At 36.0% G+C, this 25,411-nt stretch overlaps 1 protein-coding gene across 14 annotated transcripts in view; it reads left to right on the forward strand.

Annotated features, from left to right (window-relative positions):
• Positions 1–25,411, forward strand: part of HMBOX1 (homeobox containing 1) — a 191,264-nt gene that overhangs the window by 126,170 nt on the left and 39,683 nt on the right. For 12 of the 14 annotated variants that reach the window (XM_005670463.4, XM_005670458.4, XM_084997787.1 and 9 more), the window contains exons 5-6: positions 8,821–8,931; positions 19,813–19,966. In XM_005670463.4, coding sequence (XP_005670520.1) covers positions 8,821–8,931; positions 19,813–19,966 — 265 coding nt within the window. Of the gene's footprint in view, positions 1–8,820; positions 9,164–9,348; positions 12,064–14,424; positions 15,684–19,812; positions 19,967–25,411 lie in introns of those variants that run through there. The other 2 variants (XR_014828441.1, XM_084997793.1) reach the window with 2 other exon arrangements.

Consider the following 25,411-nt stretch of genomic DNA (forward strand, 5'->3'; position numbering starts at 1 on the left):
CCTAGCCTGGGAACTTCCAAATTCTGTGGGTATGGCCCTAAAAAGCAAAAATAAATAAATAAGTAAAAATTATTGAGACTTATTTTATGGTCTAACATATGGTCTGTCCTGGAGAATGCTTCACAATACACTTGAGAAAAATGTGCATTCCGCTGTTGTTAAGTGGAATGTTCCATAGATGTGTGTTGTCTAATGGGTTTATACTGTTGTTTAAGACTTCTGTTATTGAAAAGGAGGTATTTAAGTCTTCAACTATTATTCTTGAATTGTCTGTTTCTTCCTTGAGTTCTGTCAATTTTTGCCTCTATACTTTGGGCTCAGTTGGTGCATATATATTTGTGATTTTGTCTTCCTTGTCAGATATTTTATCACTATAAAATGTCCTATTTTCTCTCTCGTAACAAATGTTGTCTCTAAGTCTCTTTTATCTCACATTAGTATAGGCAGTCCAGTTTCATTTGGCTGCTCTTAGAATGGTGTTTTGGAGCACTTTTTGGTGCATCTTTTTGCACTCTTCTACGTTCCCTCTATTCATGTAATCTAAAGTGAATCTTTTGTAAGCAGTATGCTGTGTGGTCATGTTTTTAATCGATTGTGCCAGTCTCTGTCTTCTTATTTAAGTGTATAATCCACTTAAATTTAATGTAAATATGAAAAGGTAGGATATACATCTGCATTTGTCATTTGTTTTGTATGTCTTGTGTCTCTTTTGTTTATGTCATGCACATAAACCTAAGCATGTGCACAGTCCTATGCATGCACCTGGCCTTCTAGATTCCCAGAAATATGTCAAAGTTTTTCAGAGAGCCTCATAGACATCTTAAGGATTCTTCAGCTTTTTAAATATTTTGTTCAGCTCCTTTTTTGCCCCAACTGTTATCACCTCAGATACCTGCAGTGTTAACCTATTGTGTTCTACAAACCACTTCCTTTCCTTCTCCCCTCCCAGGGAAAAGGCTATTCATGCTGAATGAGATCTGAATCAGGTCAAGTAAGGACAAGCTTTGAAGATGAGAGTTTCCAGAAAGGTCAAATAATGACATTTCTCCTAGAATGGTGGTTTGGAGCACTCCAAACGTGTTCTTCCCTTTCCAGTGGCTACCAGACCACTCTTGGTTTTCACTCTGATTGCAAGAAAAGTCTACTGTGATGCTAGGATGATGGGAATGGGTGTAGGTCAAGTGAAGATGTCATACAGCTGGTCTTACTAAAATTTAGCTGTTTTTTTTACTCTAATCTGGATTATCGCAAGCCTTTGCTTAATTTCCAGAGTTCTGAAAAAGTTGATTCTGACAGCTTTTGCCAGTACATTTATGGTTGAGCAAGATTTTCTCTCATTGCTTTTATGGGGGACTAAGTTTTCAGAAGTTTACTTCTGCCACCCATTGACATCACTCCAATTTAACAGATTTTAAAAGAAAGTATAATCACCCCCCAATTTCTCCTGTAGAGTTGTCCTTAAAGTATAAACATGGAAGATAAATATAATAGCCTCCAAGGACTAGGAAATGCAACACCAGTAAATCTGTAGTGATAAACTGCTTGATGAAGAAGTCTTACTAACCAAAAATTAAGTTGAAAATAGAGTTTAAGCATTAACTTGAAAGGGGACAAGAAGGATCCTTTAGGGAGCATGAAAATAATCTGTATCTTGATTTGAGTGATGGTCACATGTGTGTATACGTATGTCAAAACACACTGAACTGTACACTTAAGAGTAGTGCATTTCATGGTTTATAAAATCTGCCTCAGTTAAAAACAAAAAAATACAGAGCTTAGGAATTGAAAAACTGGGAAACTGTATGTTAAGTCCTGCATTCATTTAAATCTACAACTATGAGTAAACAACTGGGAATTATGAATCCAGAATAGAATTTAAATGGCTGTGCAGAAATGTCTTCTAAATATCAGGAGTTGGGTATAAAGGCTAGGAAGGAAGATACATATTATGTGTAACTAATACACATAATATGTATGTGTATATGATCTTTTCTCCTTGCTTTAGTGTATTCTTAGGAACCTCATTTCCCTTGTAGAAGCCTTTACTAAACTTGAGTGGATTTTTCCCTCTAGTTTATTTGAATTTTTTTCTTGTGCTCAAATCAAACTAAATTTAATGTTTTTACTTTTTAAAATTCAGTCTATAGTATGATCTCATTTTAGCCTATTCTAGATTCATATGTATGCCTGGAGTGGTGTTTTGTTGTTGTTGTTGTTGTTGTTTTAAGGCCCCACCTGCGCCGTATGCAAGTTCCCAGGGTAGCAGTAGAATCAGAGTTGCGGCTGCCGGCCTACGCCAGATGCTTAACTCAATGAGTGAGGGCCAGGGATGGAAGCTGCATCCTCGTGAATACTAGTTGAGTTCTTAACCCCCTAAGCTGCAACAGGAACTTCATGCTTGGAGTGATCTTATAATAAGTGTAGTTATTTCTAAATGGTAAGAATTTGGATCTTTTTTTTTTTTTTTTGGTCTTTTTGCTATTTCTTGGGCTGCTCCTGCGGCATATGGAGGTTCCCAGGCTAGGGGTCGAATCGGAGCCATAGCCGCTGGCCTACACCAGAGCCACAGCAACGCGGGATCCGAGCCACGTCTGCAACCTACACCACAGCTCACGGCAACGCCGGATCCTTAACCCACTGAGCCAGGCCAGGGATTGAACTCGCAACCTCATGGTTCCTAGTCGTATTTGTTAACCACTGAGCCACGACGGGAACTCCTGGATCGATTTTTTAAAGCTAGCTTTGCTCTTAATTTTTCTACTTTCCTCTGAATTGATTTTTTTGAGGATTTTTTATAGTTGATTTACAATGTTCTGTCAATTTCTGCTGTGTATAGTAAAGTGACCTAGTCATATAAATATATATATAATATATAAATTCTCACATTGTCCTCCATCATGTTCCATCACAAGTGATTAGATATAGTTCCCTATGCTGTACAGCAGGATCCCATTGCTTATCCACTCCAAATGTGATAGTTTGCATCTACTAACCTCAGACTCCTAGTCCATCTGAATTGCTTCACTTATTTTTATGAGCATATATTAATGTTTACAAAAAAATAATTATTTTAAAAATAAATTTTATAATATTCAGTAATGACAGACATATAGGGAAACAGTCTCATCATTGTTGGTTAGAGTAAAACTGAGTACAATTTTCTTTAGGGCACTGTCTAGTGGTATCTGTCACAAACTTAAATGCCACTCATATGCTGTGAATCAAATTACATTCATGTGAATCAGTCCTTTCAAAGTATTTTTTTCATTATTATTTTTGTCTTTTTAGGGTCACACTTGCAGCATATGGAAGTTCCCAGGCTAGAAGTTGAATCAGAGCTGTAGCTGCTGGCCTATACCACAGCAACGCCAGATCCGAGCCATATCTGTGACCTACACCACAGCTCCTAGTAGTGCCATATCCTTAACCCACTGAGCAAGGATAGGGATCAAACCTGCATCCTCATGTATGCTAGTCAGACTTGTTTCCGCTGAGCCATGACAGGAACTCCTAAAGTATTTATTTACATACACAAAGAGGAGCATAGAATGTTCACTGCATGGTTGTTTATATTAGTGAAATATTAGCAGCCATTGAAATGTTTAAGTGGATTATGGTGTATTTCTGATATAAAATACTACGTAGCTACTAGAATAATGAAGGCTCAGGAGTTCCCATCGTGGCACAACAGAAATGAATCCGACTAGGAACCATGAGTTTGTGGGTTCGATCCCTGGCCTCGCTCAGTGGATTAAGGATCTGGTGTTGCCATGAGCTGTGATGTAGGTCACAGACTCGGCTCGCACCTGACTTTGCTGTGGCTGTGGTGTAGGCTGGCAGCTATAGCTCCAATTAGACCTCTAGCCTGGCTGCAGGTGTGGCCCTAAAAAGACAAAAAAGGCCAAAAAAAAAAAAAAAAAGAATTATGGAGGCTCATAATGTACTACATGAGAAAATTCCAAAACATTATGTGAGAAACATTTATTTATTTTGTATAGAATGATTCCAAATGTGTGCTTAAAAAAAAACAAAAAACAAAAAAAAACACCCCTAGGTGTACATATATACATGTTTGTGTATTAAATGCACAGGAAAGAACCTGGAAGGATTCTTACCAAATAAACAAGGATACCTCTAAGTTAGGGGCGTGAGAGAATGGTTGGAGATACAAAAAGGACTTTTTTGTGTTTGTGAATTATTTTTACGTAGAATTAATGCATGTGTTTTAACTTAAAATTTTTGTGACCTATCTCTGGTTGCACTGTGGAAGGTGAATTACGGAGATGACTGTAGCTCTCAAGTAGAAAATGGCTTAAAGAAGCACATTTCACTTTTTAAACTCTGAAAAGATCTTCTAATTAAAAAGGATCTGGAGTTCCCATTGTGGCTCAGTGGTAACAAAACCAACTAGTATCCATGAGGACGTGGTTTTGATCCTTGGCCTCGCTCAGTGGGTTAAGGATCTGGTGTTGCTGTGAGCTGTGGTGTAGGTCGCAGACGCAGCTCAGATCCTGCATTACTGTGACTGGCATAGGCTGGCAGCTACAGCTCTGATTCGACCCCTAGCCTGGGAACTTCCATTAGCTGCAAGTGCGGCCCCCAAGAAGACAATCAATCAATCAATCAATAGGATCTGATCATGAAGCTTTTGTACTTCGTGAATCTTAGATGATTTGTTCTTTTCATCAAAGCTATTTCAAAAAGAGGCTGAAATTCCAAAGTGCAGGAATGAGGATTGGAGAGAAGATAAAGAGAATTGAAGGGCGCAAAGCGGTTGGATTTAGTAAGCACATGGGAGTTGGAAAAAGTAGTGTGGAAGATAAAATTGAGTTGGAGGACACAGGAAAAAGAGCAGATTTAAAGGAAGAGGATAATGAATTAAATTTACTATATTGAAGACCTGTGGGAAATTCTCATGAGGCTGTCTGTAGCTGGTGGTTGGAAAGAACAGCCTGGTGCTCTAGAAGTCATTGGTGTTTGGATGTTTTAAATCATGACTGTCGATAGTTGAGATGACCGAAGGAAGAGTGTGTGGAGAGAAGATGCTTACAAATGGAATCCTGGGGCACAAACAAGTAAGGAGATAACAAAGCCATCTCTGAAGCCAACTGAAGAGTTGCACTGCAGAGTTGCATCCAGCATTGCAAGGATGGAGATGATGTGAGTGGTCAGTACTACCACAGCTCCATGGGAAGTTGTAGTACTAGGGACTTTGACCAGAATGGGTTGTGGTAGAGAGCCCTCTAGTGGAAGGGAACATGGCATTTGAGGAACTGGAGGGAGCCTGGTAGAGCTGAAACTCAAAAAAAATGTTGATGAGGCTGGCAGAAAAGCTCCATCATCCTTTGAACACAATGTGATCACTTTTCTTATTGGAAAGAAATTAACCAGGGGTTAGTTTTAGTCTCTCAATGTATGAAGGTTATACGTAAATTTTTCTTTTCTTCTGTCCTGTGAAAGATAGAAAAGAGTTTTTGAGGCGCTAAAACTTGTGGATAATGGCATTTTTTTTTTTTTTTCAAGCAGTGGGGAAATAAAGGGCATTATGAAAATTTTCTCCAAAGGAGAAGTACCAAAGCTGACAGTAAAGAAAACTGCCTAGCTGAAGTTCCAAAGGCATCTTTCCATATTGATACATAGCCATTTGTTTAAAACACCACATAGAATTTTAAAAACTTTTTTTGGGAGACATTTTTTTATTATAATAGTTACACATACAGAGAAAAGTGTCCAGCTTAATCACTTTTACAAAGTAAAGACACACGTGTAACCACCATCCAGATCAACATCAAGAACAATGCTGGTCACTATATAAGCATAAGCCTTTTTCAGCCTGCCTCTGGTAATAACCTCCTCCCTCCTAACCACAGATAACTGCTATTCTGATTGTTGTCCATGTAGATAAAATGTGTCCATATTTTTAACTTTAAATAAATTGAATCATACGGTATTGTGTGTAGCTTTTTTATGTTTATGTCTAATGTTTTTTTGGCCAACATTACTTTTGTGAGATTTGTCCATGTGGTGGAATATAGCAATAGTTTTTACCCTTTTTCTACTTGGTGTAGAAGTCTGTAGTAGAATACCCGAATATCACAACATGTGCATTTTCCTGTTAATGGTTATTTGACTTATTTCAAACTGGGGACTATGATAGATAATGCTCACAGAGCCTTCTTGTACCTGTCTTTTGAACAAATTCTTTTGAGCATATACACATTTCTGTGAGCTATATACCAAGGAAATAAATTGCTAGATCATATGGTACACATATGTTCAGCTTTAGTAGATATTGCACAATTGTTTTCCAAAGGGGCCCTGACATTTTACTCTTACATTAGCAGTGTGAGAGTTTCATGCACTCCATGCCCAGCCAACACTTGGAATTGATGGCTTTTTGTAGTTTGATTTTAGTTTCTGTTGTTTGTTTTTGATGCTATTTTAGAACATCAGGTTTAAAAATCTGCCCAGTATTTCATTATATGAATATACCATAGTATTAGTCTCCTTTTGATGCGGTTTTGCCTTCTTCCCCTACTATAACACAGCCAGAACCTGGACAGCTCTAATGTCTAGTAGGCCCTGTGGTTTGTTATATGTGTGATCTGACTGTTTAAGGAAAGCAACAGAATCATTTTTTTTTCTTAGCAGATTTTCCTCAGATCCCCTTTGCTTTTTTGGGGGGAGTGGGGGTGGGGCTATACCTGCAGCATATGGGGGTTCCCAGGCTAGGAGTCTAATTGGATCTATAGATGCTGACCTACACCACAGCCACAGTAACACCAGATCCAAGCTGTGTCTGTGACCTACCACAGCTCATGGCAACACCGAATCTTTAACCCACTGAGCAAGGCCAGGGATCAAACCTGCGTCCTCATAGATGTTGGTCAGATTTGTTTCCACTGAGCCACGACGGGAACTTCCACTCTGTTTTTGAGTAGTATGATACCAATATAAGAACCCATGTAAAATAGTTTGGTTTTGTTAACATGAAAATCAGTTTTGATTTCATGGTGGTAAATGGTTGTTTTCTTCACTCTTGTTAAAAGCAGTGTAGAAAAATAGTATAATGTCGGAAACTAGACTTTTGGTGAAAGCATTGATAAACACAACCAATTTAATTATACTGAATAATTTGCATTCTCTTAAAACAAGCCTACAGTGATAACTGCCGGCACCTGCATCACATAGATCTTCAATCCATTGGAGAACTGCTGTGTGAATGACTTAAAAATGTAATCCCTTCAGTTTTAGAAAATTCTTTTGAATTTTGCCCTTTGAAAGTGAAAGGTATTTCCAATCAGAGAACCATGCTTCCCAGCCCAACCTTTCTTTTAATAAAACTCCCTTCCCTCATTTCCTCAAATTTTCTTTTAACCTAGGTTTTTTAAAGTATGAAGCTCTAGGGGCTTCCTTTTGATGAGTTAAATGTGATCACCAGACCTTCTGCCTCTTCTCATGTTAAGGGGGTGTGATTACTTCAGGATAACCACTCTTCCTGTTGTGCATTATAGCTTTAAGCAGGTGTTGGCACAGGTGGTGTTCAGTACTATCCAGTTACCATGAGTAATTCCTTTGGAGAGATTAGGTACTGTTAACCCTCTGTGGTAGCTGAATGGTCTTTTGGAAAGTGCCTTACGGGCATATAAGACAGTTTCATATTTCCTATTATCCTTTGCTTTTGCAGTTGTATGTTGAATTATTCATTTTTGGAATAGTTATGACCAGAAGGAGTATGTTATTCTCATACTAGTAAGTTGTAGATAATGCTTTTTTACTTTCACTTGTGGAGGTTTTCACAGTTCTAATTAATTGCTGTCAAGAATGTCTTCGTGATAGCTGAAAACTACTGCTTTATATTCTGTTCAGTGTTTTGATAAATTGGTATTAGAAGAACATCTTTACCTCTTGAGATTTTGTAAGGTCATATTGTAATATAACTCTAAAAGTTTTCTGTTAGTTAGGTGTACTAATAACAAGTCTGGGAGTTCCCATCGTGGCGGCGCAGTGGTTAATGAATCCGACTGGGAACCATGGGGTGGTGGGTTCGATCCCTGGCCTTACTCAGTGGGTTAAGGATCTGGCGTTGCCGTGAGCTGTGGTGTGGGTCGCAGACTCAGCTCAGATCCCGAGTTGTTGTGGCTGTGGTTTAGGCCGGCGGGCTACAGCTCCAATTGGACTCCTAGCCTGGGAACCTCCATATGCTGCAGGAGTGGCTCTAGAAAAGTCAAAATGACCAAAAAAACAAAAAACAAACAAGTCTGAAAATAATTAGCCTACATGAATTAAATAATCCAGAAACCTATTGAAGAGTATATTTTCAATGACCTCTCCTTTCCCAGGCCCTAAATCTTATCAGTGTCAGTAATGAGTAGCAAAAGATGCTGGCTTGATTGTTTTATTTTTTTGTTTGTTTGTTTTCCTTCTAAATAATCTGGTAAATGTTCTAATATTCTAAACCAGGATTGGGAGTAGAGGTGGTGATGGTAATAGAGCACGAATCTAACCAACTTCTGACAAGTATTACTTAGGAATCTCTTCATTTATCTTATATTCATGGACCTAGTTTAGAGATTAATTTAGAGACCACTTTCATATCTTGGTAAATGAAATGTTTTGGCCTCTAATGGAGCATTTCTGAATATATCCTTGAAGTCAGCTTTTACAAAGAAGCCTGATATTAAAAACCTTTGCCCAAGTTTCAGCTTCTTTATACAGTAACAGAGTAAACTGCCCAGTAAGTAACCTAAAACCAGCAGTCCCCTCATTAACTTCCCTGTAGTTGCAGTACCCACAACAGCTATTTTTCTTTCTACATAGGTATCAGTCAGAGCCGGATCTCTCACTGGCTGTTGCAGCAAGGATCAGACCTGAGTGAACAGAAGAAAAGAGCATTTTACCGATGGTATCAGCTTGAGAAGACAAACCCTGGTAAATATCCTTTTCTTTTTTTTATTGCATCTGAAACAAAACAAATGTAATTAATTACTTTATTGAATCCATGTACTGACTTGTCTTCCTCAAGGTAGTTTCATACTCTACTCTTGTTCCTTTATGCCAAAGAACACTCTTAACTGTAAAATCTAAGCCCTGATTGTACCGATTTTTAGCTTAGTGACTAATATTATGTAGTCATTTTCACAGCTTCCTCCAAAACTTCTCTGTTTCCAGGTTATATTATGATTGTCTATGGCTGTTTTTTTTTTTTTTTTTTTTTTCCTCAGCTCTTGGTACCCATATGATTCCATATCTAGTTGTGTGTGTGTGTTTGTAAATCTTTTTTTTTTTTTTTTTTTTTTTTTTTTTGTCTTATTGCCTTTTCTAGGGCCGCTCACACGGCATGTGGAGGTTCCCAGGCTAGGGGTCTAATTGGAGCTGTAGCCACCGGCCTACACCAGAGCCACAGCAACTTGGGATCTGAGCTGCATCTGTGACCTACACCACACCTCATGGCAACGCCACACCCTCAACCCACTGAGCTAAGCCAGGGATCGAACCGCAACCTCACGGTTCCTAGTCGGATGCGTTAATCACTGTGCCATGACAGGAACGCCTGTAAATCTTGTTTTAGTAATATAAATTTAATAATTTTACTTCATTCATGATATACCATATCCAGTGATTGTTGCTAATGATTTTTCTGTTTCTAATTCTGGGTAATGAATTTGCCTTTGAACCTTAGGCTGAAGCTGCCCTGATGACTTTGGGAGCAGCGGTAGGTTGGAAAGTACAATGAAATATTAAGGGGAAAGATCACAAAAACCTTTGTATTATCTAAAATTGCCAGGAACAGGCAAGATCTATTGCAGGATACTTTTAACAGGTGGTATATACAGTAAAATCTGAAGTCATGTGACAGACTGTCTCAATCTACACATAACAAACTGATGGCAATGAGATCAGTCTCAGGTTTAACCTTGTGATTAAACCTTGAGCTATCTTCTGTAATAGTACAGCCTTTGTTAACAGATTAAATCACCAGTTGAAATACTGCGTGTTAAAGACTCAGCTATAATAACGGCATTGGCTCTAAAGTGGAAATAACAACTTTATATATGTATGAGACGTATATGTGAGACGTAAATGTGTATGTTTTCAAAGATGCAGTTCCTTTTTTTTTTTTTTTTTAACTTGAAAGGCTCAGGCAGGACAAAACAGAACAGACCATATCAATCTCTCTCCAGTCAGTTATTTAATCTACTCAACCCCCCATTTCTATATTGGAGTGTTTCAGATTTACAGAAAAGTTGAAAGAGCAGTACAGTTAACAACTGTTTACTCTCTTCTTAGATAAAATAGTTGTTAACATTTTGCTACATTTGCTTTATCCCTATAAAATAAATAAATGAATAAATTTTAAAATGTATGTATGCATGTGTACAAACACATAGTCATTCTCTTTAGTAGTCATCTCCTAAAAAAGGGTAATTGCCTACATAACCACCATTCCCATTATCACATCTAAGAAAATTAATTGTAATCCAATTATATCACCTAATATTGGTCCATATCCATACTTCTTTAGTTATTACAAGAATGTATTTCGTAGCTTAAGAATTAATTTTTAATTGAAGTATAATGATTTATATTATTTTAGTTTTATATGGATAGCAGAGTGATTCAATTATATATATTTTTTCAGGTGTTCCATTATAAGTCATTACAAAATATTGAATATAGTTTCCTGTGTTTATGTATTTTATGTATAGTAGTTTGTATCTGTTAATCCCATACTCCTGACTTATTAGCTTTTTTAAGTTAAATAGTATGTAATTTAAGTTGACATATTTTGGAATTTGTTGTTAAGTCTCTTTAGACTCTAAAAATCTAGTCACTTAAGGTTGTTTTGGGGTTGTTTTTTTTTTTTTTTTTTTCGTGACATAAACTTTTTAAACCATCTAACCTTACAGAACGTCCCACATTCTGGACTTTTCTATTTCTTCTTAGTGTCAATTAACTTATTCTTCTATAGCCCATGTATTTTGTGTAAACTGAAAGTTAGGATTAAAGGCTTGATTAGATTCAGGTTAAATTTTTTGGTGAGAATACTTTATGGAGTGTTTAGGGAGGACATTTAGTAATGGCTAAAATACATCAAATTTGATATATTTTGAAATACATCAAAATAAAATGCATAGGGAGATGGATGTATGATAAAATAAGTGTAGTAAAATATTAGATCATATGGGTATAGATTTTCACTATAAAATTCTTTCATTGTTGCTGTATATTGAAAGTTTTCACAGTAGAACATTGGGGCAAAATACTTTGTAGGTAATGTTTACCTCATATTACCACATATTGAGAGGCATGGATTATGGTTTATGGTTTTCTATGGATAGATTCCCAGGATCATATGGTAGTTCTATTTTTAGTTGTTTGAGGAACCTCCATACTGTTTTCCATAGTGGTTGCACCAGTTTTCATTTCCATCAATAGTGTGAGAGGGTGCTAAAAGATACATGCACCCAGTGTTCACTGTACCACTATTTACAGTAGCCAAAACATGGGAGCAACCTAAATGTCCATTGACAAAGGAATGGATAAATAAGATATAGTACATATATAAAATAGAATATTATTCAGGCATAAAAAGCATGAAGTAATATCATTTGCAGCAATGTGGATGAACCTAGAGATTATCATACCTTAATAGTTAGAAGTTAGATAGTGAAAGACAGACATCATATATCACTTACATGTGGAATCCAAAAAAAAAAAAAGGTATAAATGAACTTATTTGCAGAACAGAAAGAGACACACAGACTCTGAGAAACTTATGGTTAGCAAAGGGGACAGGTGACAGGGTAAGGATGGACTTGGGTTTGGGATTGGCCATATGCACAATGAGGTATATAGAATGGTTGGCCAATGGGGTCCTGTATGTGTATAGCACAGGGAGCCCTATCCACTATTCTGTGATAACCTATGCAGGAAAAGAATCTGAAAGAGAGTGCATATGTGTACACAAATAACTGAATCACTTTGTTGTACAGCGTTATAATCATCACAACATTGTAAATCAGCTATACTTGAATAAAACTTTTAAAAATGAAAAAAAAAGAGGCATGAAACGTCAGGTTGTAGTACCATTCATTTGCTAAATTTGAGTATTTGTTCAAGTAATTGCTGGATCCTGTTTTTGCAGTTTGTAAATAATCTATAGGGCATTATTTTGTCACTGGATGCATGGCCTTTCCTGCAACAACCTGAGTGGTCTTAGCATCTATTGATGATGCTTCCCTGAATCAGTTATTCCAGTGGGGGATTGCAAAATGGTGATAATGTCATCTAGCATTCCTTCAGTATTTATTAGCTGGCAGTTTTTCTACAAAGAACTTTCAGTTTTAGATGTTTTTCTAATGATATCCATGTATATAGGAAAACCTCTCAAAATAGTGACTCTGTTATTTATTGCAATTAGTTAAAAGTTCTAAAGCAGCACAGTTCTGCAGTTACCTGGTGGCCTAGTGGTTAAGGATTCATCTGTGTCACTACTCTGGCTCTGCTTCATTCCCTGGCATGGGAACTTTTGCATGCCATGGGTGAGGGCAAAAAAAAATTTTTTTTAATAAAATTAAAAAGGCAGCACAGTTCAGTAGAAATATAATATGAATGACATATATAATTTTAAATTGTCTAGTAGCCACATTTTAAAAATAGCTAAAATTAATTTTAATAATATATTTATATATGTATTATCACTTCAACATTTAATCATTACTTTAAAAAATTATTGAGATCTTTCTTTCGCTCTTCCTCCTTCCCTCCTTCTCTCTCTCTCCCTTCTTTACTCTTCCTTCCTCTTTCTTTCTTTCTTCCCTTCCTCTCTTCTTCCCTTTCCTTCCATCCTCTCTTTCTTCTTTGGAATCCGGTGTGTATTTAACACTTAGAGCCCATATCATCTCTGACCAGCTATATTTCGGGTACTCAATAGCCACATGTGGCTCGTGGCTACCATATAGCCTAAAGATTCATATTGAGGCAACATTTTAATTTTAGCTCTAAGCCATCTTCTTCAAGACATCACTTCTCCCATGATTCACAGCAGAGCAAAGCAAATGCAGAAGGACAAAAACTTGGTACTTGGTCTGTTTAATAGAGCAGCTTAGGCTATGAAAACAAGAGTTGGGCTAGGTAAATAAGGAAATCTGCCCAGGGGTTTCATAAACCTGGTGACATGTCAGCAGTTGGCTTCCAGGTGGAATATCAGAGGGATGTTAGGATATTCCAATGTATATACAGCAGTAGCAGTGAAGAATTTGGAAGACAACACTAGTCAGCTGTGTCAGGTAATTAGCCTCTATAAGAGAAGGGATTTTTGTCTCTTGGATTTGGCACTTAGACCTGTGCCTGACATATAATCTAATCATAGCTGGTAAAGCTGATCTCTCACACTGGATTTCAGGGCTGGGCTTCAATCTTAGACAGGGACATGGATACCAAGAAAATGAATTCACTAGAAATAGGAAAGTGAGACTCTCAGATGAGCACTGTTGCAGCTGATCTGATATCACTGCAAACTGTGGAATACTACTGTTGGAATCCAGTTTTTCGCATTAGGGTGTTAGAGTGTTCTTCTGAAGATGGAACTAAGGCATTGAAACTGAAAAAAAAGAGAGAGGATTAACAGCATCATCTAGCTATTGAGTAGCAGCTGTTTTTTGTTTGTTCATTTGTTTTTTTAAGGATATAGTGTCTCCTTTTAAGAGCAAGTTCCCTTTATTATACGTATTTGCTTTTCAATGAAGGTACATTAGCAACTGCCCCCTTTTTAAAGAACTTCCTGTTTTTTATTTGAGAATCAACTCTAGTTGGGAGTTCTTTCTGGTTTTCTAGTTTAGTTCTTTCTGGTCTATTTTCTAGTTTGCTGTAGAACATAATTTAAAGTTAGCTGAAGAAGGTAAGTTCATAATTGTCAGTTGATAGTTTTCATTGTATGAACAGTAATTGGATATTATCAATTGAAATTTAGATTTTAAAAGTTTTTCTTGGCACTTTCACCTTTATTATAAGAGCTAATGGGGGGAGTTCTTGCTGTGGCTCAGCAGTAACGAACCTGACTAATATCCATGAGGATGCAGGTTTGATCCTGGGCCTCGCTCAGTGGGTAAAAGGATCTGGCATGGCTCTGACTGTGGTGCAGGCTGGCAGCTATAGCTCTGATTCAACCCCTAGCCTGGGAACTTCCATACGCTGTGGGTGCGGCCTTTAAAAGACAAAAAAAAAAAAAAAAAAAAAAAAAAAAAAAAACCAAAACAAAACAAAAAAACTAATAAGGTATTGAATTTTTCTATATTGAAAAGAGCTGAGGAACCAAGTTCACATAGTTGAGATCTGCTTTTGAGAGGCAGTTAGGTAGAAAATAAGATGTCAGTAATTTTTATTGATAGTTGTTTTATTTCATTTTTTTTCTCTTTCCAGGACAGATAGCTCATCAGAAGAAATGTAAATGGTACCATCCCTTTGCATATGTTTTGAGAAAGACTGCAAAATTAAATAAAATCACAATCAATGAAAAAGTACTTTTTTTTCCTTTAAATTTAAGCATTTAGAAAACAAATGAAAAATGTTTATACATTTTGTGCCTTTTTTCCTGGGCTTATAGCATTTCTCTCTGTATACTTTAAAGTTCTCTTTTTCAGTCTCTTCACTGTGGATCCATTTGAATAGGTTTGTTTGTTTGCTGTTTTTATTTTTAGTCTCTCTTTTAGTGGACTCAGCAAGGAAAATAATAGTGTAAATGTTTAGGTTATATTTATTGATAATCCCATAGATATGGTGTAATTCTCTGATAAACAGACCAATCATCAGAATTTCCCAGAATAACCCAAAGCCTGCCAAGGCATATGAATAAAATAGGCTGATGGAAACTGATCAAATACATTTTATCTTATTTCTTATGAAAACATTTACAAGAAAATGCCTATTTTTTAAAAGCACCGAGTACTAAATTCAGCATGGTTGACATCAAAATCCCCTTTATTTAATCAAATTAAGCTCAACAGTCCTTTCCCTTGTCTAATTTAAACATTACTATAGCCGACCAGGTTTGATGAGTTCTTCTTGGCTCATGGCAGTGATTCTGCATATTTCTAAATGAAACAATTAAATAAAGTTTGCCAAGAGGCTTATGCAGCAAGCACATGCAGTAAATTTGGAGATCAGAAGTAATGCCTCCTCTCTGTTGCAGAGTGTCAGAGTCTCAGGGAAATCATGTGTGTGACATGGGGAAGATGAAAAATTACTTTTGGAGAAGCTAGTTTCTATGAATGGAGCAGTAATAACATGTTTGTAGTCATTCTTTTATTAGCTGATTGGTAAAGGCTCACCCAAAAGTAACACTGATAAGGAAGGAAATGATTATAGATGCAAAGAGTGCATTTACCAAGATATTAAAATGTATCAGGAGATTAGGAAGAATTTTTTCCCCTCTTGGGTTTAGGTTTGCTAGATAAATCTGCAAATTTTTGTATTAATGGGAGCCAAAATATAATGTGGAGGGGAAAAAAAATGTTTCTGTAGAGAACACAGGTGATAAATACGGTTCCTATGGTGAAGAAAAATAGTGGATTCCTTAGCCAACCCAGAACATTTATGTTTTACCTCAGAGTCTTATATACATTGTTTCTGTATTTTAGTATCTTTGTATTTTTCTGTCAGAGTCAACAATTTTGAACCCATTCTTGTGTTATTCATTGCTCTCCATCCATTTCTTTCCCCTCCCTCCTCCTCCTCCTCTTCTTCTCCTTCTCCTCCTTCTTTTTCCTCTTCCTCCTCTTTCTTCCTTTTCTTCCTCTTCTCCTTCTTCTTCCCCTCCTCCTTCTCCTCCTCCTTCTCCTTTTTCTTTTTCCTTTTTTTAACAGTTGCATCTGTAGCATGTGGAAGTTCCCAGCTAGCAGTCAAATCAGAGCTGCAGCTGTAGGCCTACACCACAGCCATGGCAACACTGGGTCCAAGTCACATCTGTGAGCTACACAACAGCTCACAGTAACACCGCAACCTTAACCCACTGAGCAAGGCCAGGTATCAAACCAGCATCCTCACACAGAAAACATCAGACCCTTAACCCACTGAAGTAACCAGATCACTACTTCTCTCTCTTTTTTCCTTCTTCCCTCTCTCACCTCTTCTTTTCCTTTCTGAGCAATTTTATTTCATTTAAGTTTCCTTTTTTTTTTTTTTCCTTTTTTCCTTTTTGCCATTTCTAGAGCCACTCCTGCGGCATATGGAGGTTCCCAGGCTAGGGGTCCAATCAGAGCTGTAGCTGCCAGCCTACACCACAGCCGCAACAACGCGGGATCCGAGCTGAGTCTGCAACCTACACTACAGCTCACGGCAACGCTGGATCCTCAACCCATCGAGCAAGGCCAGGGATCGAACCTGCAACCTCGTGGTTCCTAGTCGGATTCATTAACCATTGCGCCATGACGGGAACTCCTAAGTTTCCTTTTTATAAAAAACCTGGACAATACAGGATATTATAAAGAAGCATGGGTATATTATCAGTAAACCCTTATACCAGGAAAGAACCATTATTAACAGTTGGCTTATTTCCTTCACCCTTATGATTCAATTAAGATTCTTTGTATTCTTTCTTTTATGTGTGCCCATTTATCACTCTAAGAAAGCATGCTGTAGTTACAGATATGGCGCACATGTTGCAATTCATTGACCTATTTCTCATCTTCGACCACAGAAGCCCTGAAACTCTCTATCCTTTTACCAGAGCCAGACCTTGGATGAGAGGGCCTGGTGCCTTACCCAGTTCATTTCTACCTCTGTCTTTATCAGTCATGGTAGCAAGTTTGGCTCCATTTTAGACCGTTTATCATGGCTGTAGAACAAAGTTTATATAATCTAATTTAGATTCCAGAGCCTCAATATACTGTAAATCCTGCTTGTATTTACTTATTTGCAGAATAAAAACAGAGTCACAGACTTTGAAAACAAACTTATGGTTACCAAATGGAACTGGTGGGAGGGAGAGGTGCAATGGGGATTTGGGATTGGTATATGCACACTGTGGTGTATGGAATGAGTGGCCAGTGGGGACCTGCTCTATAGCACAGGCAGCTCTACCCAATATTCTGTGATAATCTATATGGGAAAAGAATCTGAAAAAGAGTGGATGTGTGTATATATATATATATATATAATTGGATCACTCTGTTGTACAGCAGGAATTATCACAACATTGTAAATCAACTATACTTCAATAAAACTTTACAAAAAAGAGTAATTATTAACCAAAAAAAATAAAGTACCAAAGCAAAGACTTTGAAACCCTGTAACCTCATAGTTCACTTACATCTAAACTTTGTTAGCTTTTTATTGGGCCTAGACCTAATTGCCAATATTTTGGCAGAATGAAACCCTTGTTGCTGAACTATCTAAAGAAGTGTTTCAGTTTAGTGTCTCAGTGTGTAGGCCTGGAATTTTTTAAATGAGAAGTCAGCAAACTCTTCCTGTAAAGGGCCAGATAGTAAATGTTTTAAGCTGTGTGGTCTCTGTTACAGTTATTCAATTCTGCCATTATAGTACAAAAAAAGAGGCAATATGTAAATGAATGAGTGTGGCTAGGTGCCAGTAAAACTTTATTTAAACTATGGCATCAGGCCAGAGTGTGCCACATGTTTTAAGCCAGTGGTCTCTTATGGTTTGTGTGGTGACTTATTTGCCCATTTGAGAAAGAAGTCAAATATTTACATCATTATTCTAAATAATGTGAAATGCATTAACCATATAAGAACAGATTAACAGTTTTGATTTATATCAAAATCAAGATTACAGAGCACACCATAAATTAAAAAAAATGAATGACAGGGAAAAAAATAGTTGCAGTCTATGTGACTAGCAATTTTACACAGCAATAAGAGGAATAACAAAAGAAAAAAGAGCAAAAGATATAAATTCACAAGAAAAGATATAATGGTCAGTAAATGCTCATTCTTACTAATAGTTAAATCTTTATATTGAATAGTTAAATCTTTATACTGAAGAGAAATTTTTTGCCTGCCAAATTTATAAATGCAAATAATTAGTAACACTTAGAATACTCAGTATGTTGGGGAATTGGAGAAATAAACAACTGGAGATGATTGTGATGTCTTATATTACTTTATTATTGTGCAATAAATTACTCCACTGTTTAGCAGTTGAAAACAACAAGCATTTATTATCTTGCAGTTTCTATGGGTCAAGAATTTAGGAGCAACTTAGCTAAGGTAGTTCTGGCTCAGAGTTCTCATGAGGTTGTAGTCACCCTGTCAGCCAGGGCTGTGGTCACCAGGACAGGACAGTCTGAGTCTAAGGTCACTTCTGTGAGTATTAGCAGGCCTTACAGCCTAATGGCCAGAGTTATCAGGTCCTCCACATGGGCCTCACCATTGGCTTCCTGAGTATTGTTACAACTTTGGTGGCCTGTTTTCTCCTGAGCAAGTGATTCAAGAGCCAGAGCAGCAACACAGACACCATGGTGGTATTCTACATTCTAATCTGGTTAGTTGCAATAGCTCTAGTCAGAAGCTGCAAAGCTTCTTATGACCTAGCCTCCATTTCCATTTTGTTATCAAAACATGTCACAGGACCAGTCCAGATAAAACGGCATGATGACCAGGAGGTGTGACCTTGTGAAGGGCCATCCTTGGAACCTCTCCCAGGAAGTTATGCTTGGGAGAGATCATGTTGTCTTACTCTAAAGTGGTAGTAGTGAAGGTAATATAATTTGGTCTGATTCTGGATCTATTTGGAAGATAAAATTGACAGGATTTGCCTATGGATTAGACATATATATGGTATGTGGGAGAAATAGCAAAGTCAAAGTTGAATCTGAGATTTTTGAGCTCAGCAATTTGAAGAAAAGGGATGCTGTTTACTCAGATGGAAGAGACTGCAGTATAACAGGTTTGGAGTGGAAAATCAGTATTGATTAAAATTTTGGACATCTGTACATATAAAGAGACAGTACATATAAAGATGTAGCTATTAAGGGAAGATCAACAAATATTAACTAACCACAGTGTTAATTTAACATACAATAAATAAAGTATAATTCCTATTATGAAGAAAAATATATACATACATGCATTAGCACCAGTTCAGGTTGAGAAAAGGCTCGTCAAGGAATTAGTAAAATGTCTTTATTATACATTTTTTCCCATTGGTTTTTTTATGTTTGGAGGTAAAAAATAGTATAGCATTAACAGGCAGTTAACTTATGGAGATCCGATTTAGTTAATAGAATAAAAACATATCAAATATCTTTTTAATGATATATTTGACTTTTTAAAAAGGACTTTACTACAGTTAATGTTATTTTAAATTCATTTCCTACCTGCATACATACATTCTTTAAAAGGCTCCATTTTCTCAACAGTAAGAAGTCTTTTGAATGATAATGAAAGGTTCTGAACATACAGGATGCATTGTTCAGATGAAGATTAAAGCTGTCAATTGGGAATTTCAAGAGAGATTTTTCAGTGGAAGATACTCTGATTTTAAGTTGCCACTGACCGAAGACTGTACTTCCCTATCCCCCTAAAGATAGGGGCTTTATTCTGAAGATTGACATAAACAAAGATAAAAGACAAATTATAAACTTAAATTAATGATGGACATTTTAGGGAAGAGTTTTTGTCTCTTTGGATTTTTATTTTGGTCAAATAACTTTTAAAAAATATAAATATCAAAATATTGGGCCTGCAAGTTTCAGTGGAGGGGTAGAAGTTTACTCTTTTTTCATGATATGATTTGTCATATTGGTTTTAGTAAATTGCAAGATATTTGCACAAAACATCTTATTCATTTCAGGGGCCACACTAAGTATGAGACCAGCCCCCATTCCAATAGAGGACCCGGAATGGAGACAAACGCCTCCCCCAGTCTCAGCCACATCTGGTACCTTCCGACTACGACGAGGGAGTCGATTTACCTGGAGAAAGGAGTGCCTGGCCGTCATGGAAAGGTACATGTCTCCTTTTCCTAGGAGCAATCGCCCAAACTTAAGAAGAGAAACTTTGGATAGATTTGGATATTTTTCATTTCAAACAAGTAATTTGAGATCTAGGTTCTATCTCTAAAAGTACTTTAGACTTTTATAAATACTGTATTGTTGAAATAAGACAATCATTGAGAATTCATAAAAACTAGAATTAACATCTGTCAATATAATTTAATAGTGTCCTTAGTAATTTAAGAAACTTTAGAAGGATTTTTTTGGGTTTAGATCTTTATGTTATATTTTAGAAAAACTCTTTGAAGCCTTATTTTCATAAAACAAAAAAATTGAATAACTGTGTAGGAGGCCACTGAAAATTAGCTTTCTTTGATAAGGAGTATGGCATGAATAAGCTTAGCCTCACAGGTTAGGAGTACTTGTTTGTGGCTTTGATTTCTTATCCTCTGACTCTAGCACCTGTACCTGATCCATAGTAGGTACTTGGTATTTTTTAAACTTGAATTTGACCTTAGCTTCTGTCTTCCCATTTGAAATCATATACATTAATTAAATGTGGCTATGAAATGTTCAGTATATTTAGAGTGGATCCTATAGTGCAATTATCTTTTTAGTTTCCTACCTATAAGTAATTTACAGAATATTGTTTTGATGGGGAGTTTTATATGCAATAAAGTAATAATTTTCTGTTAGAAAAGTATTTACTTCTGAAGATTAAATATAAAAAATATATTAGGTAGAGGTGAAAACGGTTGAGCTTGAATATTGTGATTTCTCAATAACTTCAATAATGGAAAAGAGTGGAATTGAATGTTTACAACTATATTTAACTTCTAAGCTGGTACAGAAGCATATTTACATTGAGCCAACTTTACATTTCTTTTTCCACTTACCTAATCTACCAATTCAATGGTATATTCAATGGAAAGAACATTTGACTGAGAGTTAGAAGACCTGAAGCCTGATTTTGGCATTGTCATTAACCACTTATATAACTGTTTAGGTCACAAACTCTGAGCTTTAGCTTCCTTATCTCTAAAATAAAGGGATAGGAGTTCCCCTGGTGGCACAGCATTGTCACTGCTGTGGCTCTGGTCACTGCTGCAGCACTGGTTTGACCTCTGGCCCAGGAATTTCCACATGCCATGGGCGCAGCCAAAAAGGAAAAAATAAAATAAATAAATAAAATAAAATGAAGGGATAGGTTAGGAGTTGGAGATTAACATTACGCACTACTATATATAAAATAGATAACTAACAAGGACCTACTATATAGCACAGGGAACTCTACTCAATATTTTGTAAAACCTACATGGGAAAAGAGTCTGAAAAAGAATGGAGATGTGTGTGTGTGTTTGTGTATCAGTGATATATATCACTTTGCTGTATACTTGAAACTAACACAACACTGAAAACCTAAATTATACCCCAATAAATTTATTTTAAAAGATTGGAAATGCTAAAAACATAAATATTTCTAAAATAAAATAAAATAAAATATTTCTAAAATAAAATAAATAAGTAAATAAATAAAATGAAGGTTTTCCACAGTCAGTAATGACTTACATGTCATCTGGGGCTTTTGTCGTATCTCTTCCTGCCCATTTCCTCATTATTTCCCAGCTCATTAGCTTCACTACCTGAAAGAGAGGGAGACTAAGTGCTGAATGCAGGACATATTTTCTTGTATATGAGATAAAGTCGAAATTAAAAGCCTTGCTCAAGAAGAATGTTAGATTCAATAGGCAAAATGAGACTATAGATATCCAGTGATGTTATCATCTGTTCCTTTCTCACTCTTGTTATTATAGATCAGAATAGAAGCCATTTATTGAATAAAAATTCCTTATAAGCTTGAGTGGTTAAAATGAAAGAGTGGGGAGTTCCCTTCATGGCTCAGTGGTTAACGAACCACTAGGATCCATGAAGATACAGGTTTGATCCCTGGCCTTGCTCAGTGGATTCCGGATTCTGCGTTGCCATGAGCTATGGTGTAGGTCGAAGACACTGCTCGGCTGTGACTGTGGTGTAGGTCAGCACCTGTAGCTCTGATTCAACCCCTAGCCAGGGAACTTCCATACGCCGTGGGTGCAGCCCTAAAAAGCAAAGAAACAAAAACAAAAAACAGAGTGAAACTTTGTTGTTCTAGAGATCTCATATTTACAATCTGCTGTATTTTTCTCATTTAGAAATTTTGATTCTTTTAAGAGATTTGTTCAGAACTTACTACATAATAGACATGCATTTAAATAATATCTAATTTAAATTATTTCCAATATTGTACATTTTCCTCTGGGTAACAGGATAAGCTATAGTATTAGTTTCTAGTTGACATAAGTACTAATCGTGCTACTGATTCAGCTATTTTTTCATGAAGATACCAGTATACATTTATCATATAAGGTCAGTGTGAGGAAGGATTAATTTAAAAATAGCTAACATTAGTGTTGATATGTGATACTGCTAATAGACTTTCAGAATTAAGCATTGAAGGCTTTGCAGGTCTTTCTTTTTTTTTCCAAGACAACAAGAACTAGCCACAAAATCACACTGATTAAATTTCACTTAAGATATTGAGCACTGATCCCGAGTAAGGCTCCCATTTAACCTTAATTTTCACTTTTAACCTTAATATTAATTAATGTGTCTTTAATCTAGGAATTGGTTATCTTCGGATTAATTTTATCTTCCCTGGCACAGCTAGTAAGAAATATGTAGTTTATTGCCGTAGTTGCAAAATGTAAAAAGCCTTTCAGAGTATTTAATAACAATAGTACAGGTTCCATTTTCATTCTGTGAAAATGGAACTTTATTTTTTAATATGGAGTATAAAATTCCCTAGTAGTTCCCTGGCGAAGTAGCAGTTAAGGATTCAGCATCGTCACTGCTGTGGCTTGGGAACTTTTGCATACCATAGGTACAGCCAAAAAAAAAAAAAAATTCCCTAACCTCAGAGCATTTCATGATATCTTTTTCCTAGATTGAATAAATACAGGTGCACAGACTGTAAAGCCAACAAAATACTGTCCTTCCTCAAATACAAGTCAAAAATTATTCCAAGATAAGTTTATCACCCAAATAAATAAATTTCAAATTAATCAAAAAAGTGAATCCATATAAATAATAGAAGAAAACATGAATGATTCCTCCATATCCCAGAAATGATAAAATTTTTCTTATAACTCAAAATCCAAAAGGAGTATGCTTACATAAATTATAAGAAAAATTGGGGGCAGAAAAAACTGTGAGCAAAGTAAAAAAAAAAATTTTTGAAAAATATTTGCCACTTACTATTGTCACTGACATATAAAGAAGTTTTAAAAGAGGTAGACTATCAACAACTCTTAGGAAGAATAAACTAAAGATAACAGAAAAAACAAATGTAAATGGTCTTTAAACATATGAGAATATTGTTTGGTTTAACTCATAGTAAGAGAAGTTAAAATTTTACTGAGATACCTACTATTCTCCTATCACATGGACAAAAATCGAGAAATTCCACATTTTCAGTTGATTGGGCTGTAGAGAAATGTGCACTCTCATGCATTGCTTGTGATAATGCAAAATGGAAGTTTCCATGGAGAGGAATTTGGCAATATCAGGGAAAATTAGCCGTGGTTTTGCCCTTTGACTCAGCATTCCCACCTCTAGAAAATTATCCCAAAGATACACTGGCAAAAATACGGAAAGATAGCAGCCTTATCTTTTTTGATATTATATACTATAATAATATCAAAATTCTGAATTCAACCAATATGTCTGTTGGTGGGCTAGATGAATAAAGTATATAGTACATCCATATGTTGGATATCCAGCTCTAATGAAGTGCTATGCAGCTGAAAAAAAAGAAAGAATTTTCCTTTTCATAGAATAAAAATCATACTGTGACTATCTGTAGTATTGCTATTAAATATTTGAAAGCCTTTTTTTTGCATTTTTGCAGCTGTTGGAATGAATACTTCTCTGTATACAATGATCTTGATATAATGTTTAAAAAGACTATCAAATATATATAGTATGCTATCATTTATATGTTTATATATTTGCTTAATATTTTTGTTCTTTTTTATTAAAGTACATTTGATTTACAATGTTGTGCCAATTTCTGCTGTACAGCAGAGTGACTCATTTATACATATATATCCCAAGAGATTGCATATAGTTTCCTGTGCTGTGTACAGTAGGACCTCATTGCTTATCCATTCTAAATGTAATAGTTTGTGTCTACTAAACCCAAACTCGCAGTCCATCCTACCTCCTCTCCTTCCCCCTTCACAACAACATGTCTGTTCTCTATGTCCATGAGTCTGTTTTTGTTCTGTGGAAAGGTTCATTTGTGCCATATTTTAGATTCCACGTATAAGTGATATCATATGGTATTTATCGTCCTGATTTCACTTAGTATGATAATCTCTAATTGTGTCCATATCCCTGTGAATGTGATTATTTCGTTCTTTTTTGTGGCTGAGTAGTATTTTCATTGTGCATATATACCAGGTCTTCTTTATCCATTCATTTGTCAGTGGGCATTTAGGTTGTTTCCATGTCTTTACTATTGTGAATAGTGCTGCTGTGAACATAGGGGTGCATGTATCTTTTTTAATTTAGTTTTGTCTGGATATATGCCCAGAAGTGGGATTACTGGTTATACGTTAATTATATTTTTAGTTTTCTGAGGAAACTCCATACTGTTTTCCATAGTGGTTGTACCAATTTACATTCCCACCAACAGTGTAGGAGAGTTCCCTTTTCTCCACACCCTCCCCAGTATTTGTTATTTATAGACTTATTAATGATGACCATTCTGACTGGTGTAAGGTGGTACCTCACTATAGTTTTGGTTTTGATTTCTTTAGTAATCACTGATATTGAGCATCTTTTCATGTGCCTAATGGTCATCCATATGTCTTCTTTAGAGACATGTCTATTTAGGACTTCTGCCCATTTTTTGATTGGGTTGTTTAGTTTTTTTGTTGTTGAGTTGTATGAATTGTTTGTATATTTTGGAGATTAAGCCCATGTCAGTTGCATTGTTTGCAATTATTTCTCCCATTCTGTAGGTTGTCTTTTTGGGTTTTTTAGGGTTTCCTTTGCTGTGCAAAAGCTTTAAGTTTGTTTAGGTCCCATTCATTTATTTTTGTTTTTACTTCTAAGAATTTTTATAACAATTTTTAAAATTTAATTTTATTGGAGTAAATTTAACTTACAATATTGTGTTAGTTTCAGAAGAGATAAAATAAATAAAATGGTTACCAATAGGAAAAGAGAAAAAAACAGATTGATAGGGACAAGGATAGAAGCTAGACTTGAATAAACCTTGCTTTGATATTGTAGCCATGTAAATATTTAAACATAATTATAAAACAAAATTAAATTGAAATGGGGGGAAATGGTGATCCCTAAAAAAATAACTAAAATGAAACAAGCCTAACTGAATAATTTGATGACACAACA

Source organism: Sus scrofa, chromosome 14, assembly GCF_054392235.1.
Source record: "Sus scrofa isolate SSC_HxYL_T2T_F1_AM1 chromosome 14, Sscrofa_HxYL_maternal_Yorkshire_Landrace_v2.0, whole genome shotgun sequence".
Classification (NCBI taxonomy): domain Eukaryota; kingdom Metazoa; phylum Chordata; class Mammalia; order Artiodactyla; family Suidae; genus Sus; species Sus scrofa.